Genomic DNA, 18,549 nt, shown 5'->3' with positions numbered 1-18,549 from the left:
ACTGCCAGTCGTCGCTATGACCGCAACACACGGTGGCCAGAAATCCCAAAATACCCCAAATCACTCAAAAAACTTCCCAAAGCCTAGATCTACCAACCTAAGCCATCACTTGGGGCTAAAAATGTCGAAAATTGCGTCTAAACTACCCGAGATTGGTCCGAAACTATTCGGCTCCCCGAACTCCGACGACCTCTTCCGACGACTCAGGTAACCAAATCTACTGTTTTTCTTTTATTTCATGCGTTTTACTGTGAAAAATGTTTTTTTTGTTGTGTCTACTGTTACTCAAAAATGATTTTTACTCTTGTTGATTATTTTTTAGAAGTTAAAAACGCTTTTTTGCTATTTATTTTTTCGAAGACCTAAAAGGATTTTTCATTCAAAAATGGAAAATAATTTTTTTAATGATATCTGAAACTTAGAAAAAACAAGAAAAAAATATTGCTTGAGAATAAAATAGGAAAGTAACCTTTAAACCTTATTTATTGCTTTTGTGTCTCTTTTACAGTAATTATTTGGGGGTTTATACCCATTACAAAGGAAAAGAGAAATGATCACTCTTTTGTTTGCTTGCTTTGTCTGATGCAGATAGTGTGGAGTGTTGGAGTGGCTATCCTTCGGTTGGGGGAAGAGAGTGGCTGCTGCTGATTGAGGGGATTAGGCGGCGACAGAGGAGAGCTTAGGGTGAAAGAAACCCTAATGGTTTTGGGTCTCATCTGGGTCGGGTAGTTGATCTTCGGGTTTAAATATGGTTTTTAAAATTTGGGGTTATTTTGAGTTGGTTTGGACCCAATTGTAAATGGGTTATTGGTTTGTAAATAATAATAATAATAATAATAATAATAATAATAATAATAATAATAATAATAATAATAATAATAATAATAATAATAATAATAATAATAATAATAATATATGGTAGATTTGAAAAACGGTGATTATAGTATTCTCTAAAAAACAAAACCCTAGGTTAGGTTTCTTTTATTGATGTGGCGCTCATCTATTTTCTTTTTCGATTTTGTTAATTTTATTGTTGGTTCCTGACCGTTGGTATTCTTTATTGTATTTTTTTATATTGTATTATTTTTTTTCAATAAGTATGCTCGTGTTGCACATTTTCATCTGTCTTTATGACACGTTTTCTTATGTTTTTTTTGGTATTTTTAGGTTTTTTGACCTTTTTTCGTTTATCTTTTTTTCTAAAGGTTGATTTGACATCGCAATGACTGATCAAGATGACGTTTATTTTGATATCTTGTTGATCTTCCCTACTTTGGAACCTCGGATTGGATTTGGATACTCGATTTGCGTTTGTGGATAGCTTTTCACATTGCTCGAGTTTAATTTATGTTTTATCGGTGGTCTTTCAATAGCTTGATCCCCTTTTATGGTTCGTTTACCGATGCGATTAGATCTGTTTGTATCTATCTTTGTTCGAGTTTCTTGGTTAGATTTAATCTTTCCTTGTATGGTCCTTATGTGATATTAAGTTGCTAGTTTTGTTTAATTGATTATAGAAAATTTTCCTAATTATATGCTTAATTTAAGATTGTGATTGTAAATCTTTATTGTAATTTGAGATATTTTCTATTTTGAAAAAAATTAGTTTCTTTCAAAAAAAGAAAGAGTTCTCTTGACATGTGAAAAGTTTTTCCCCCTCAAGAAGAGACGCATGCAAACATTTAAAGTGGACACAAAGGGAGTAACTCAAACAATGGATCATGTTAGAATAGATATACCCAATCGCATGTTGAAACCAAGCCCAAAGGGCCTCTGGACTGTCGTATGATGACGGTCAATTTGAAGAGGAAAACAACTTTATATAAATTTAAATCTAAAAAAATTAAATTAGATCACAACTTATCATATTGAATGTCTATCACGATTTTGATCCTCAAAGGTTAAATCATCCTTCAACCCTAGTTGATTTTTGTTGCCATTTGCAATCGATTTTTTTTTTGTATTTGGCGATTTTTCTTGTTTAACCGAATAGAGTTGTATGAACCAACTGACCTTAGTGGTTAAAGGAATCATTGTTGTTCCTAGAGGTTACAAGTTTAAGCACCAGCGGTTGTAGCAGGGTGATTGAGTATCCATTGTCAAATGATTGAATATTTAGAACATATACTACTTTGTAATGAACTTAATTAATAAAAAAAGTTAGATAGAGTTGAATTTTCTTCTTATGAAGTTTTAATTTTAGATAAAATGAAATTTATTAAATATTAAATCTTTAAATTATATTAAAATGGTATTTTAATTATAAAGATTTTTAAAAATTGTAAAATAATTATTAAATTTATTATAAAACAAGGATTAATTAAAATAATTGTTTAACTAGTTAGAGTTAGATTTTCTGGTAATGGCTGCCAAAAGGTACAATTTTCTCTTGTTTCCATGTATACCTCCAAAGTTTCTCGGTTATTTTCCCACTTTCAATGATTCGGTATATTGATGATCTAATTGCCTTTTCCGCTTCATATGTACTTCCTAGTGAAATTTGAGTCATTACTCTTTTACGAATGACTACTCTTTATCGATCATCGTGGAATGGTTTTAGGTTAAAGGGTTTCGTTTCAGCTGCCTTCCATGAACACGATAATTGTTGGATCCGTCTTAAAAGAAAATTGCAATGCAATATTCCATGATGAAACATGCCTGATGCCGATTTACAGAGTATTTAAATGTTCGTTATTAAATAGTTAAAAGTCTGTAAAAATATTATACGGTAGACATCACATAACTGTCATTTAATATAGTAAATGTTGAGCACACTAACCAAACCAGTACAACACTGCCAGTTTAGATTTCATTATTATCGCCTAATAAAATATTTTTAAATAAATAAATAAGATTCTGTGTTTCTTGTTCCAGAGCTCTCATGACAAATGGCGTAAAAGCTAAAGAGAATTGAAACTAATGTTAATCTTTTCAAATTGAAACGCTCACCCCATTTCTCTTTATATATGCATTGCACGCACCAAGTCTTCGACTCTTTGTATCCGTCTCTTTTATCGCTTTGCAAACAACTAGAAGAAGAAATGCCAGGGCCCACTCTTGCTCGGCAACTCAAGCTTTACGTCCAGAATATGCATGATCAGGTTTTATATTTGCTTTCCCTTTTTTCTATATTTTTTTTTTAGATTTAGTTAACTTTTTTTGTTGACAGGTCAAGGATACATTGATTCTATTCGAATCTCAACTACGATTAACTGTTTCAATAATTTCTTTTATTCGAATCTTAACGATGGTTAATTGTTTCAATAATCTTTTATCATAAATTTAAGATGTAACTGTTTAGAATATAACTTATTTTTTTATTCGAATCTTAAGGATTAACAGATTTGAGAATCATATAACATCTAAATTTTTAGAATATGATTTTTATTCTAATATTAACGGTCTAAAAATTCAAATTTAAGATTATGTTAAATTTGAATTAGTGTGAATGTAGGGCATACTGGACCATCACTACGAGCACATGAGATCGCTGCAAAATGAAGCAAATCCACAGTTTGTGAATGACGTGCTATCCATGCTCTACCGTGATGCTCCTGAATACATTGCCCGAATCACTGCTTTGCTGTATGCTTCTCTTTTCTCACTATATAGATTTACGTTTTATTCTTACAATAATATTAATATTTTGAATCATGTACAGTTGTATGAACGAGCAGCCACTCTGAAAACGTGGACCATGCCTTGGTCAAAGACGTTGCTCACCAGCTCAAAGGCAGTGCCTCAAGGTAATATATATTTACATTTTCCTTTTGTTTTCCATTTTTATAATTAACGTTACGTTTACAAAATATAACAGCATCTCCGGATGACTCTCGCTTGTTACCAGTTTCGAAATGCCTGCAATCAGAGAGACAAGGAGAGGTCGCAATTCATTATTTCTATATTATAAAATATCAATATTCGAATTATTAATCGATTCTTTTAATTTCCATGTATAAATTGATTTATATATTTTTAGGTGCCTTGGGATGCTGGAGAGGGTGAAAAGGGAGTTCAATACTTTGCAGGAATGTTTCAGTAACATAACCCAGGTAATGCATCTATATACAACGAGAGGATTCGGTTAATTATTTATATTATCACTTTTTCAAGTATTAATCTCATATTATTTGATATATTTTAACTAAGTCATTTTTATTTGCTTAAATAGATGAAATATTTCACCTTTTCTTTGTCGTAGATGGAGAGAGATGTCGCCAATAATGAGGCCAGACGTCGTCGTAATGCTCGTCGCCAAACCTAGCAAGCCGTGTTAGAGTTTAGATGTCCTAACTGTTGCTTTTCATATCTTTCTTTTATGTTAATGCATGATCTTTATGGGTGTACTCTTTTTCCACTCCTCATTTTGAAGAGTGGATTTTTAACGAGGCAACTCTATTTTAAAATAAAATTTTATTGTTGTTAGTTTGTGCTTTTTAATATTTTTCGATTTCAATATTTATTGTTAAAATTTAATATATTTAATTGTAATATTATGTATTATATTCATGGTGCAGACACCCGTTTTTGTCCGGGTTTTATTATTTAATATTTATTATTATCATTATATTATTATTATTACTATTATGTTTATTAATTACATATTACAAATTTTTGCAGGCTCAAACTCGAAGCCCATCTGATACAAAGGCCAATGCCCAGTTAACAAGCCCGCCAGTAGAGACCCTACCCAGATCATTCAGTACCCTGATCCAGCTAACCCGAACCGGCCTAGCGACCCGACCCGAAGCAAATAGGGTTTTAAAACCCTAATCATAGCTAGCTGGTGCCGCCACCAGTCCTTGTTGCTGCCACCTATTCCCGCCGCCGTCCTTGTCTGCACCAACAGTGACCCTATGGCTCTCATCATTTTCAACAAGCATCCATCAAACAGAGAGAAATCACACCAAGTCAGAAAACAGAAAAAAAATAATCAAAAGCCATTAAAATATCATCCTAAATCCCGGTTTTTTGGGATTCAAGCATACCAAAATCAAAAAATCATATCCCTACCCCACAGACTATATCATTATCAACGAAAGAACCCTTAAAATCCAACAGGCAACCATTATGAAAAAAGGGGATTCGGGTATTCAAGAGAGGGGGAAAAACCATTTGGGAAAACGAAAAAAAACAGAGAAGAACATACCAGATTCGAACCAAAAAAAAAAAGAAAGAGAATGAGATACCTTTAGCCAGATCCAACCTTTCGTTGGCCTCACCGGAGCTACCATAATACAATATTAAAGGTAAACCCTTTACCTTTAGGGTTTGTTTTCTAGTTTTGGGTAGGGTAACGGTTGGGGTTAGTGTATTTTATGGATAGGGTTTTCAAAGAAAATAAAGAAAAAGGGAGATTGAGGGTCTTTCAGGGTTAGTTTGCTCTCCATGGCCACTGATACGGTGGCCGGGGAGCCTCGGTTTTTTAGGTCTCGGTGAGGGAGAAGGGAAACAGAGAGAAAAATGGAAGCACGACTGAACTGGGGGCTTGAAACAAATGATATTAGGGTTTCTAATAACCCTAAAATGGAATTATATCCCAGTTCCAATGCGACGCCGTTTAAAGGGGTCAGGGTATGCGTGTTTCAGCATAAGAGGGTAAATAGCCCATTTAGTCCTCGCATCTTTGTAACATTCTTCCTGTGTTTTTTTAAATTTTGGGGAAAATCATACTTTAAGTCCTCTGTATTTTGTACCCTTCCATTTCAGTCATCAATGCAACTTTATTTTCGTTTTATTTTGATCTCTTGTTTTGTATATGTTGTAGTTTAGTCCTTGTTTACCTCTTAAATATTTTAACGGTTTTATTTCAGCTTCTGCCATCGTATTTCAGTTTATTTATACTATAATAATACATTTTCATATTAGTTCATTTTAGTCATGTTTGCTTGATTATTTTTTCTTTCAGATGTTTATACATTGGTCTCTTGATTTTAATGTTTACTGTTTTAGTCTCAAATATTATTTTATGGTTTTATTGTGTTCTTGAGGTTTGTATTATTCAATATTTACGTGTCTTTCATGATGATGTTTTGTTTGTAATTCATGACCCTAAAATTAGTGTTCTTTTAATTTAGTCACATGTTCATGGTTTATATAGGTTTTTGTTACTTATTTTTTGACCTCAATATTTGTACTTGTTGCATTCAAATCTATATTATTTAATGTATTCGATTGTGTTTCTGGTTTATTTATATTTATTATTCAGCCCCTTAAATTTCTATTTATATTATTTTAGTCCTTTAAATTCGTGTTTGTACTATTTTGGTGCTTTGAGTTTATGTTTTTATTATTTTGATCCTTGTAATTTCAAGTACTTACTTTTTGGTCATTATATTTTGGTTTGTAATATTAATTCACATTTATATCAATCCCTTATGTATGTACATATTTTTTTATGTTATGTATTCGTAACATATATAAAAATATGCTTAACTCTGTTTGTTGTAAATATTTTATTTCGCATATTTCTATTTGTATTTATTTCCATTGCAATTTTTTATTTAAATATTATTTGAATATTTCAAGAACTCGTATTTGTAGAACGTGCGTGGAAAGTATCACTTGATCGAAGTGGTACAATCTAATACGACGTTCAAACTAAATGGAACTTGAAATAAATTAATGTTAGTTTGTTAGTTGTTAATTCATTTTTATTTTATATTGAACAATGAAAGTTATGTATTTTATTTTTTCGCAATTATCAATTTGCAATTTATATTCAATATGCATCTCTTACATATTCAATGATTGAATATTCTTTAATAAATGAAAAATGGTTGAAATAGCTTTCCTTACGAAAGATTGCAAATTTCAAGGTTTTTTTCAAGTCAAAGGATTTTCTTTAAATTGCTAATTCGAAGTAAATTAATCAATGTTCGATAAATGGATCACATTTTAACTTTATATTAAATTTATATTTTCCACTATTTACGACGATGCGTAAGCGACACAGTACCAATTTTGGGCGTTGTTGGGGGTGCTTATCCTTCCCCACACGTAATTGACTCCCGAACCCGTTTTAATAGAATCTTTGTAAACGTAGACCGGTTTTTTGTCTAAAAAGTGATTTTTATTAAAATTGTTTTTAAAAGATGTTTTTAGGTATTCGACCTACCTAACTCAAAGGTCGATGGTGACTCTATTCAATTTAATTTCAAATTAATTTCAAATCACCAATTTTTTCCAAAATAAAGTCATAATCGTTTTTTAAATAATACTTTAATTGTTTTACCTAAAAAATGGTTATAATAGCTTGGCGACTCTGTTGGGGATTTTTTTAGAGAGTCAAGCTGTAGGTCGCTTACACGTTGTTGTTGTGGTCGAATTTATGAGTTCGAGTCTTTAGTTAATCTATGATCCTTTTATTGAAGTTTTTAATTGCTTCATTTTTAGTTGTCATACTAACATTTGATTTTTTGCTTTCAGGTTGATCCAAGTTTTGTCGAGTTTTTTTTCTTTTCGTTTTTTGAGTCAAAGGTAGGTACGTTCCTCCTCACACACATTACTTGCATTTTCATAACATGTGCTCTAGACACGAGCTTCGATCCAAATTAGTCGGGGTGAATGCTTTACTCTCGTAAGAATTTATTCTTCGTATGAGTTTTAGCAAATAACCCATGGGATACATACCTTATACCTTCGTAGGGATTTATTCCTCGTATAGGTATAAGGCAGTGAATCCCTTGAATTGAACTCGTTCCGTTCGAAACCTGTAATGGGTGAGGATCGAGGGTTTGGTAGCCCAAGGGGCACCGACATCAAGGAAAATTCGAGTCCCTTTTTCCCGTTAGAGCCGAAACCATGCATATAGTGAACCGTAGAACGATCACCCTAGGTATAGTCATACTGAACCTTTGTCTGTCAGTAGGTACCCAAAATAGGTGTACACAAAGGAGGAACGACTCTAAACCTTTACCTTTTGCTTTAAATTTGTAGAATTTGTTTCTTTTCGAATAAAAGCATGTGAACTAGATACCATACGGTTATGACCAATTTTTTTGAAATTATTCATTTTGGGTAGAAAACATGTACGGGTAGGATTATTATCTATTTAAAGCATGCTCGGATAGATAACATGTCGGGTAGGTGTTATATTCATCTCTGAATAACATATTATCTGTATCAATTATTTTACATGTACTAACTTGTTTTTATGTTTTGTTTGTGTACACTAACTTATTTATTTTGTTGGTGTCATTTTTCATTCTTCTTTGCATTGCATTGCATTGTCATAATATAATGTGAAAATGTTGATCGCAAGGGGATATTCAAGAGAAATATTCTCAAGAAGAGATGAAAGTTTTCAATCAAACAGTCTCATATATAGACATGCATTAAAGACTAAAAGGATTTCAGAGTACAAGAATGAGATTTGTTCGAAGATTGTGCATCATTCGAGATTGATATGATGATCCATTAATTTGAGGAATAATCCAACAGTGGAGTTTTATCTACAATCATGTCATCGATAGTCATCAAGGAGCGACGCAATGGCTTCAGCACTGCTGAGGTATTAACGGAGTTAGTTTATAGAGCATTGAGGGGGCATCAGTTCCAAATACAAATATTCGAGACGAAGCAATGAGCTCAAAGATTGTGCAACATTTGAGACTGAAACAACGATCTATTGAGCCAAAGAGTAATTCAACAGTAGATTCTCATCTACGAATATTCCATCAGTAACTATCAAGGAGCGACACATTGGCTTCACCACCATCGGGGCAGTAACGGAGTTAGACTACAATACACTTAAGGGGCATCATTTTCGAGGACGAAGATCCGAGACGAGGCAGTGATCCACTTCAGACTCAACATTTAAGCGAATGCATGTTTGTAATGTGGATTGTCTTGTAATGTGAAGGCTTTTATTTCTGGAGAAAATTATTCTATGATATTCATCATTGGGATCAACATTTTTGCATCTGCATTTTTCATATGCATTTCATTATTCATAAAAACGTGGAATTAGTTCATGGAGAATTCGATGGAATTGATCATGATCATGTGACGCCATTGAGAATAGAAGCAAGATTCGAATAAATCAGCACGATGGAAGCTTGTTCAGCTGGTTATAGGATTGAGCCTTCCATGGTGATCTAAGACAAGAATCCCATATCCTGAGGGCTACGATGTTGATCCAGCACGCAATTACCGCCTGAGAAGCTCCGGACATTCCGTTGAGAACTACAAGGAATTAAAGATCAAAATCCGGAATCTGATTCATTCAGGGGCATCCTAATGCTAAGCAAGAGAAGTCATTGCATCTATTTGCATCCAGAGAGATTATTTTGTTTGACTCATTTTTTATCTGTCTTTAATATTTTCTTAAATTTTGTATCTTAATGATTGAACTTATGATACCTTCTAAGGTTGAGTAATTGAACGAATTTTAATCTTGAGTTCTTTGAATATCAAATGAATTACGGATTCTTTTAATTCTTCAAGAATTATAGATTTTTGACATATGACAAGATTATACCTTTCTTATCATGTCCAACCCCAAAATAAAATCTCTCAATTCTTGACCCCAAAATAATTCATGTCCACCACCAAAGAACCAATTTTTTTACATTCCCTCTCTTTGAGACCTTGAAACATTCTTTTCCAATTTGAAACATTGTATATATGCTTTCGATATACAAAAATCATACTCATGCATTTTGTTGAGCTAATAAATTCACACCATTGTCTTCTTAGACGCCAAACCAACTTTTTCTACTAATAAGACCTACAGACATTGAGTACAAGATGTTCACTTGAACATGAAATTTTCTACAAGAAGAAACAATATGGGACATCTCGAAGCGATCTTCTGAGGGCGAGCCTGAGCAATTGAGACATGCTGAGAGCAAGAAGCAGAATAAGAGATTTATTTCAAAATAATTCTATAATGCATTAATTACATTGTTTTCATGTAACTAAAAATTAATCCTGAAAATCTATCCCCCTGAGGATACCTCTTCTGCAAGGACTTCTATGTATGAGATGATGAATGGCATTCTTTCTTTATCCCTTCACAAAATGAGAAAATATATCCCTTGTGTCCCATTTGAGCCTGAATTATGTTTTCTTCTGATTCAACCCTAACCAAGGATCACCCTCCACATTAGGGGCAAGGTGGAAGAAATATGCTCGCATGAGTGAAGACCATTGATCCAGATAAGATACCGAAAGTTGAACCAGATGCAGAATGCAAAGATCAAATCAAAGCAAAGAGACAAGAAAAACAAAGAGAAAAGAGCAAAGAAAAAGCAAAGAACAAAAAAGAGGACAAGGAGTAAAGACAAAGAGTCCCTTGACTCAAAGGACACATCAAGCTTCAACCTGTGAGATTGATCAAGAACAATCACTCCAGAATCATTTCACTCGAAGATCATAGAACATTAAGAGAAAGACATATACAAGCAGATCCAAATTGAGCAAATCAAGATCGAAGGCATCAGAGTTAATTGATCCTTGGTTCAAATACCCTTAAAACACATGTTTGGGCCTTTTATCCCTTTCTTTCATAACCGTGAGCCATAGCCTACATTACATTCCTAAAAAGTCCCTTCTAATCATACATGGATTTCTAAACAGAAGAGACTATCTTCAGATTGCATCCCGCCTATCAGGATTAATCTTTTATTTAAAAAAAAGTTTTCTAAAATCTTTAATGCATGATAAAAAAATAACAAAGGGGGGTTCAAGACGTAAATCATGAATAAAGTCTTGAAACCAAAGGAGGATTCGAGTTGAAAACCTGAAAAGGCGGCTCGAATACGAAGATGGTGCAGCTATTGCATAGAAGGCGATCACATAAATCTTTTGATAAGGCATCGCACAACCCGAATGAGAACATGAGAGCTGGGAGTCGGAGAACACTTCTAATAAATGAGTACATAAGTTACTTCATCAGATCAGTGAATATCAAATATATGAGAACACCATACCTTTGACTAAAAATAACAACCTGAGACATTTTATCCTCTTCTCACTTAAACCATTCCTCAAAGATAGCATTGATCTTGACATTTGTCAAATAGCTATAATTTATTGAAGAATTAACAGTGTAATTAATTCTTTGATATACAATGAACTCTTGTTTTAGGATTTGTCAATTGTGAAACCTTGAAAGGGGTAATATTTTCAAAATCTTTGATTAAACATTTTTAAAACTCTTTTGATAGATATTTTCATACTTTTGAAAATACAAGAAGAAGAAAAACGTTTTTCAAACAAGATAATCTCTCTGGAGGCATATATTGGAATTCAACGAAGATCCCTCTGAAGCTCAAGATCGAAGCTGGGGCAAGAAATGACAAATTTTTGGGGAAATTTTGATGGGGAAAGGAAAACAAATTGTCTCATTTTGAGGTTTGAAAGAGTACACCTGGTGAAAATGAAGACATAATAAATCAAAGATAGAGTGAAGACTGCTCTCGCAACTATTCTCCTTCCAAATCGAGAAAGCATATATCAATGCATACATACATCAACATATATATACATATTACATGAGTTTGCATCGTTGTATCAAACATTTATCATCATGTGCATTAAAGACATTTATCTCATCACTCGAGGACAAATTTAATAAAAAAATCAAATAAATTTCATCTTGACATCCATCATAACATCCAAGATAGTCAGTCAAAAATACATAATTTTGATCTCTCAGGAAATCAAAGCTCAGAAATGACCAGATATCTCTAACTTGAAGAAGAAATGATTTGACTTCTTGAAGTCAACAATCAAGACATTTCCTCAACATACAGGAACAAGAAGACTATCTATCACCTTTGAGGTTTTTTTTATTGAAGTAAAATTCAGTCTCATATGAGACATTTTTCCACAAATTTTGAGATTTTTCTTAAAACAAATTTTGTCTCGCTTGAGACAATTTCTTTCAAAACAAATTTCGTCTCATTTGAGACATTTTTCCTTTGAGATACAAAATTTGAATTTGTTTCACATTAAACAAAGTTGATCTCATTTGAGATCGTATTTTCTTAAAACAAACTTCGTCTTGCTTGAGACATTTTTTTTCCTTTGATATACAAATTTCGAATTTGATTCACTTAAAACAAAAATTAATCTCACTTGAGACTGTTATTCTTTTCAAAACAAATTTCGTCTTGTTTGAGACATTTTTCCTTTGAGAATACAAATTTCAAATTTGTTTTCATATTAAACAAAGTTGATCTCACTTGAGATCATTTTCTCAAAAACAAATGTTGTCTCGCTTGAGACAATTTCTCTAAAAACAATTTTTGTGTCGTTTGAGACAATTTCTCTAAAAACAAATGTTGTCTCACTTGAGACAATTTTCCAAATTATGAATTTGTTTCACTGGAAACAAACATCATCTTTGAGTCATTTCTTTTGAAACAAATGATCTTTGAGTCTATTTCTTTTGAAACAAAACTTTGTCTCTCTTGAGACAGATTTTCTTGAAAAATCTTTGAGTTTGTTTCACTTAAAACAAAATGAAAAAATCTTTGAGTATGTTTCTTTGGAAACAAAATTTTGTCTCTTTTGAGACAGTTCCTTTTGAAGAAAAATCTTTAAGTCTGTTTTTATGAAAACAAAGGTTTGTCTCTTTTGAGACAATTTCTCTTAAAACAAATATATGTGAGCATGTTTCCCTTGAAACAAAACCCAATTTTGATTATTTTTCTTTTGAAACAAAGTTTTGTCTCTCTTGAAACAGTTTTTTGAAAAAAATCTTTGAGTTTGTTTCTTTTAACAAAATCATATTTGAGTCTATTTCTGTTAAAACAAATTTTGTCTCTCTCGAGACAGTTTCTAATGAAAAACCAACCTTTGAGATTGTTTCCTTTGAAACAAATTTCGTCTCACTTAAGATGTAATCCATCTTTGAGTTTGTTTCTTTTGAAACAAAATTTTATATCTTAATGACAATTTCTTTTGAGAAAAAAATCTTTGAGTTTGTTTCCTTTGAAACAAACTTTTGTCTCTCGAGACAGTTTTTTTTGAAAATACCCACATTTGAGATCGTTTCTATTAAAACAAATTTTGTCTCCCTTAAGGCAGTTTCTCTAAAAATACAAAATCTTTGAGTTTGTTTCTCTTGAAATAAAACTATCTTTGAGTCGTTTCCCTTGAAACGAATTTTGTCTCTTGAAACATTTTCCCTTAAAATAAGAACATCTTTGAGTTTGTTTCTCTGGAAACAAGGTTTTTCCCTTAAAATAGTTTCTTTTGAATGAAAATATTTGAGTCTGTTTCTTTGGAAACAAAATTTTGTCTCACTAAGATACAAGTTTCTGAAAAACAAAGTTTTGTCTCTTATGACGATGTCTTTTGAAAAAAATCATTGAATCTGTTTCTTTGGAAACAAAATTTTGTTTCTCTCGAGACAGTTTCTTTGAGAAAAATCTTTGAGTCTGTTTCTTTGGAAACAAAATTTACCATCTTTGAGTCTGTTTCCATTGCAACAAAACAAACATCTTTGAGATCGTTTCACTTGAAACGAATTTTGTCTCATTTGAGACAGTTTTCTATGAAACACCGATCTTTGAGAACATTTCCCTTAAAAACAAATTTTGTCTCGCTTGAGACAATTCCCTTTAAACGTTATCTTTAAGTCGTTTCCTTTGAAACGAATTTTGTCTCTTTAGAGACAGTTGCTTTTGAAACACATTATCTTTGAGTTTGTTTTTCTTGAAACAAATCTTTGAGTCTGTTTCTTTTGAAGCACAACTTATCTTTGTGTCGGTTTCCCTTAAAACCATTATCCCTAAAGATGACCAAACCTCCTCATCACGTAGGAGCCGTGTCACCCCTAGATAACCAGCCGTCCTCATCGCGTAGGAACCGAGTTATCATCCACCCCTAGATGGCCAGAACTCTTCATCACGTATGAGCCGTGTCATCCCCCGACCAGATTTCCTCTTCACATAGGAACCGTCTCACCCTTAAACGACCAGAACTCTTCATCATGTATGAGCAGTGTCGTCCCCAACAAACCTTATCAAATTTCTAAGCATAAAAGGAAGAGAACCAGACAAAAACGTGTTGTCTTATCGTCTTTGCCCTATTCTTGTTAACACAAGAATGTGCAAAGAGAGGCACCTGTAGACACCCGTTTTTGTCCGGGTTTTTTTATTTAATATTTATTATTATCGTTATATTATTATTATTACTATTATGTTTATTAATTACATATTACAAATTTTTGCAGGCTCAAACCCGAAGCCCGTCTGATACAAAGGCCAATGCCCAGTTAACAAGCCCACCAGTAGAGACCCTACCCAGACCATTCAGTACCCTGATCCAGCTAACCCGAACCGGCCTAGCGACCCTACCCGAATCAAATAGGGTTTTAAAATCCTAATCATAGCTAGCTGGTGCCGCCACCAGTCCTTGTTGCTGCCGTCTATTCCCACCGCCATCCTTGTCTGCTCCAACAGTGACCCTATGGCTCTCATCATTTTCAACAAGCATCCATCAAACAGAGAGAAATCACTCCAAGTCAGAAAACAGAAAAAAAATAATCAAAACCCATTAAAATATCATCCTAAATCTCGATTTTTAGGGATTCAAGCATACCAAAATCAGAAAATCATATCCCTACCCCATAGACTATATCATTATCACCGAAAGAACCCTTAAAATCCAACAAGCAACCATTATGAAAAAAGGGGATTCGGGTATTCAACAGAGAGGGGGGAAAACGATTCGGGAAAATGAAAAAAAACAGAGAAGAACATACCAGATTCGAACCCAAAAAAAAAGAAAGAGAATGAGATACATTTAGCTAGATCCAACATTTCGTTGGCCTCACCGGAGCTACCATAATACAATATTAAAGGTAAACCCTTTACCTTTAGGGTTTGTTTTTTAGTTTTGGGTAGGGTAATGGTTGGGGTTAGTGTATTTTAGGGATAGGTTTTTAAAGAAAATGAAGAAAAAGGGAGATTAAGGGTCTTTCGGGGTTAGTTTGCTCCCCATGGCCACTGATACGGTGGCCGGGGAGCCTCGGTTTTTCAGGTCTCGGTGAGGGAGAAGGGAAACAGAGAGAAAAATGGAAGCACGACTGAACTGGGGGCTTGAAACAAATGATATTAGGGTTTTTAATAACCTTAAAATGGAATTATATCCGAGCTCCAATGCGACGCCGTTTAAAGGGGTCAGGGTATGCGTGTTTCAGCATAAGAGGGTAAATAGCCCATTTAGTCCTCGCATCTTTGTAACATTCTTCCTGTGTTTTTTTAAATTTTGGGGAAAATCATACTTTAAGTCCTCTGTATTTTGTACCCTTCCATTTCAGTCATCAATGCAACTTTATTTTCGTTTTATTTTGATCTCTTGTTTTGTATATGTTGTAGTTTAGTCCTTGTTTACCTCTTAAATATTTTAACGGTTTTATTTCAGCTTCTGCCATCGTATTTCAGTTTATTTATACTATAATAATACATTTTCATATTAGTTCATTTTAGTCCTGTTTGCTTGATTATTTTTTCTTTCAGATGTTTATACATTGGTCTCTTGATTTTAATGTTTACTGTTTTAGTCTCAAATATTATTTTATGGTTTTATTGTGTTCTTGAGGTTTGTATTATTCAATATTTACGTGTATTTCATGATGATGTTTTGTTTGTAATTCATGACCCTAAAATTAGTGTTCTTTTAATTTAGTCACATGTTCATGGTTTATATAGGTTTTTGTTACTTATTTTTGACCTCAATATTTGTACTTGTTGCATTCAAACCTATATTATTTAATGTATTCGATTGTGTTTCTGGTTTATTTATATTTATTATTCAGCCCCTTAAATTTCTGTTTATATTATTTTAGTCCTTTAAATTCTTGTTTGTACTATTTTGGTGCTTTGAGTTTATGTTTTTATTATTTTGATCCTTGTAATTTCAAGTACTTACTTTTTGGTCATTATATTTTGGTTTGTAATATTAATTCACATTTATGTCAATCCCTTATGTATGTACATATTTTTTTATGTTATGTATTCGTAACATATATAAAAATATGCTTAACTCTGTTTGTTGTAATTATTTTATTTCGCATATTTCTATTTGTATTTATTTCCATTGCAATTTTTTATTTAAATATTATTTGAATATTTCAAGAACTCGTATTTGTAGAACGTGCGTGGAAAGTATCACTTGATCGAAGTGGTACAATCTAATACGACGTTCGAACTAAATGGAACTTGAAATAAATTAATGTTAGTTTGTTAGTTGTTAATTCATTTTTATTTTATATTGAACAATGAAAGTTATGTATTTTATTTTTTCGCAATTATCAATTTGCAATTTATATTCAATATGCATCTCTTACATATTCAATGATTGAATATTCTTTAATAAATGAAAAATGGTTGAAATAGATTTCCTTACGAAGGATTGCAAATTTCAAGGTTTTTTTCAAGTCAAAGGATTTTCTTTAAATTGTTAATTCGAATTAAATTAATCAATGTTTGATAAATGGATCACATTTTAACTTTATATTAAATTTATATTTTCCACTATTTACGACGATGCGTAAGCGGCACAGTACCAATTTTGGGCGCTGTTGGGGGGTGCTTATCCTTCCCCACACGTAATCGACTCCCGAACCCGTTTTAATAGAATATTTGTAAACGTAGACCGGTTTTTTGTCTAAAAAACGATTTTTATTAAAATTGTTTTTAAAAAATGTTTTTAGGTATTCGACCTACCTAACTCAAAGGTCGATGGTGACTCTATTCAATTTAATTTCAAATTAATTTCAAATCACCAATTTTTTCCAAAATAAAATCATAATCGATTTTTAAATAATACTTTAATTGTTTTACCTAAAAAAAATGGTTATAACACATAGTATGATTGAAAATTTATTATGTACTATGTTACTGGTTCAAGCATCGTATATGCATGAAGCGTTCATTAACAAATAATTAAGAATCTTTTAACAAATATCATCTTGTCATCGATCAGAAAAAAAAAGTTAATATTTAAGATTTAATATATGCGATGATCTCCGACCTCAATAACTTTATTAAATTGAATATAATTGAAGAACCTAATGTACTTGCTCCAATTCTTGGTTTAACGATATTGTGGGAATTTAATTTATATATTTTAGTAAAATTCAATCCAAACTGTTGATTTTAGGGTAAATTATGTATTTAGTATCTAAACTATTAGTTTTGGTCCATTTTAATATTTAAACTTTTAATTTTTTTTAAATATACTTAAAGTTTAGTTTTTTGTTTCATTTTAGTATCCGTTCAAAATTTAACTTTAAGTTTTGAATTTTTTAGATACTAAAACAAATCAAAACTGATATTTTAGGTACTAAACGCATAAAGTTTTTAATGACGTGGTACTAAAATAAAATAAAAAACTAAAAATTAGGTATGGTTTTGAAAAAAATTAAAACTTTAGGTACTAAAACAGATTAAAACTGATATTTTAGGTACTAAAAGCGTTAAGTTTTTAATGTTGGGTACTAAAATAAAATAAAAACTAAACATTATGAGTGATTTTGAAAAAACTGAAAGTTTAAGAATTAAAACGGGTCAAAACTAATAGTTTAGGTACTAAATAAATAGTTTGCCCTTGATTTTACGTATATTTGTTTAAATAGGTTGAAGAAAAGAATGTGGTTGTTTGAGCCACAACCACGAATCCCTTCAACGTCTGGTATTTTTAGGAAGAAATTGATCTCCCTTTTGTGCTGTTAAAAAGGGAATGGATTGGAGGCTTCAATTCTGATTTCTCATTTCATTCCCATTTGCCACCTCTCCCTCCTCTTAGAAACTCTTGGCTGGGGTAAATTTTCTTCTCAATTTTGATTTCTTTTATGCAAATTGTTTTATTGAATGATCTGTTTGCAGGTTTGATCGAAGGGAAATCCAAAGAAGAAATGGCGGAAGAACATAGATGTCAAGCACCAAAACCATGTGCTAACAACTGCGGATTACTTGGAAGCCCCGCGACGCAGAATCTTTGTTCTAAATGTCACCGTGATTTTCAGCTTAAACAACATCAATCTTCCTCCGCCAAACACGCGATTCATCAAACCCCAATCCCTTCGACATCGAGTTCATCTTCGTTCCAGGTGGAGGATGAACAGACGGAGGAAACGAAGGCGACGGAGGCGGTGGTTGAGGTTAGACCTAAGCGATGCTTGAGCTGCAACAAACGCGTGGGGCTCACGGGGTTCAAGTGCAGGTGTGGGATGGTGTTTTGCGGGATCCATAGATACCCGGAAGAACATGGTTGTAGTTTCGATTTCAAAGCCATGGGAAAACAACAGATCGCCAAAGCTAATCCTGTTGTGAAGGCTGTCAAGCTTCATAAAATATGAATTTTAATTGATTTGAGAATTTGGCTACTTGGGAAGTGATGAATCCATCATTTGGGCTTTATAGTCTACTGTTGGAGTTTGTTTGGTGGGTCGATGAAAATATTTAAAAAAAAGGGGGGACAACGTGGTGAATATATTTTTTCTTCCATTCTTTCATTTAATAAAAATAACATACGACTTCATTATTTATTTGATCATGTATGCAAAATTTCAAGTGAAGAAAATAATAA

General features: G+C 32.5%; 1 protein-coding gene across 1 annotated transcript; it reads left to right on the top strand.

Annotated features, from left to right (window-relative positions):
• The first annotated feature begins 9,577 nt into the window (after window positions 1-9,577).
• On the top strand, window positions 9,578-18,330 carry LOC120199292 (zinc finger A20 and AN1 domain-containing stress-associated protein 3-like). Its single transcript, XM_039200419.1, has 3 exons — window positions 9,578-9,594; window positions 17,771-17,781; window positions 17,847-18,330. Exon 3 carries the CDS (start codon window positions 17,876-17,878, stop codon window positions 18,317-18,319), a length of 444 nt encoding a protein of 147 aa, XP_039056350.1. The 5' UTR covers window positions 9,578-9,594; window positions 17,771-17,781; window positions 17,847-17,875; the 3' UTR covers window positions 18,320-18,330.
• The last annotated feature ends 219 nt before the right edge of the window (window positions 18,331-18,549 follow it).

Source organism: Hibiscus syriacus, unplaced genomic scaffold (genome assembly GCF_006381635.1).
Source record: "Hibiscus syriacus cultivar Baekdansim isolate YM2019G1 unplaced genomic scaffold, ASM638163v2 tig00005406_pilon, whole genome shotgun sequence".
In the NCBI taxonomy this organism is placed as follows: Eukaryota; Viridiplantae; Streptophyta; class Magnoliopsida; order Malvales; family Malvaceae; genus Hibiscus; species Hibiscus syriacus.
This window is presented reverse-complemented; position numbering and strand designations above follow the sequence as displayed.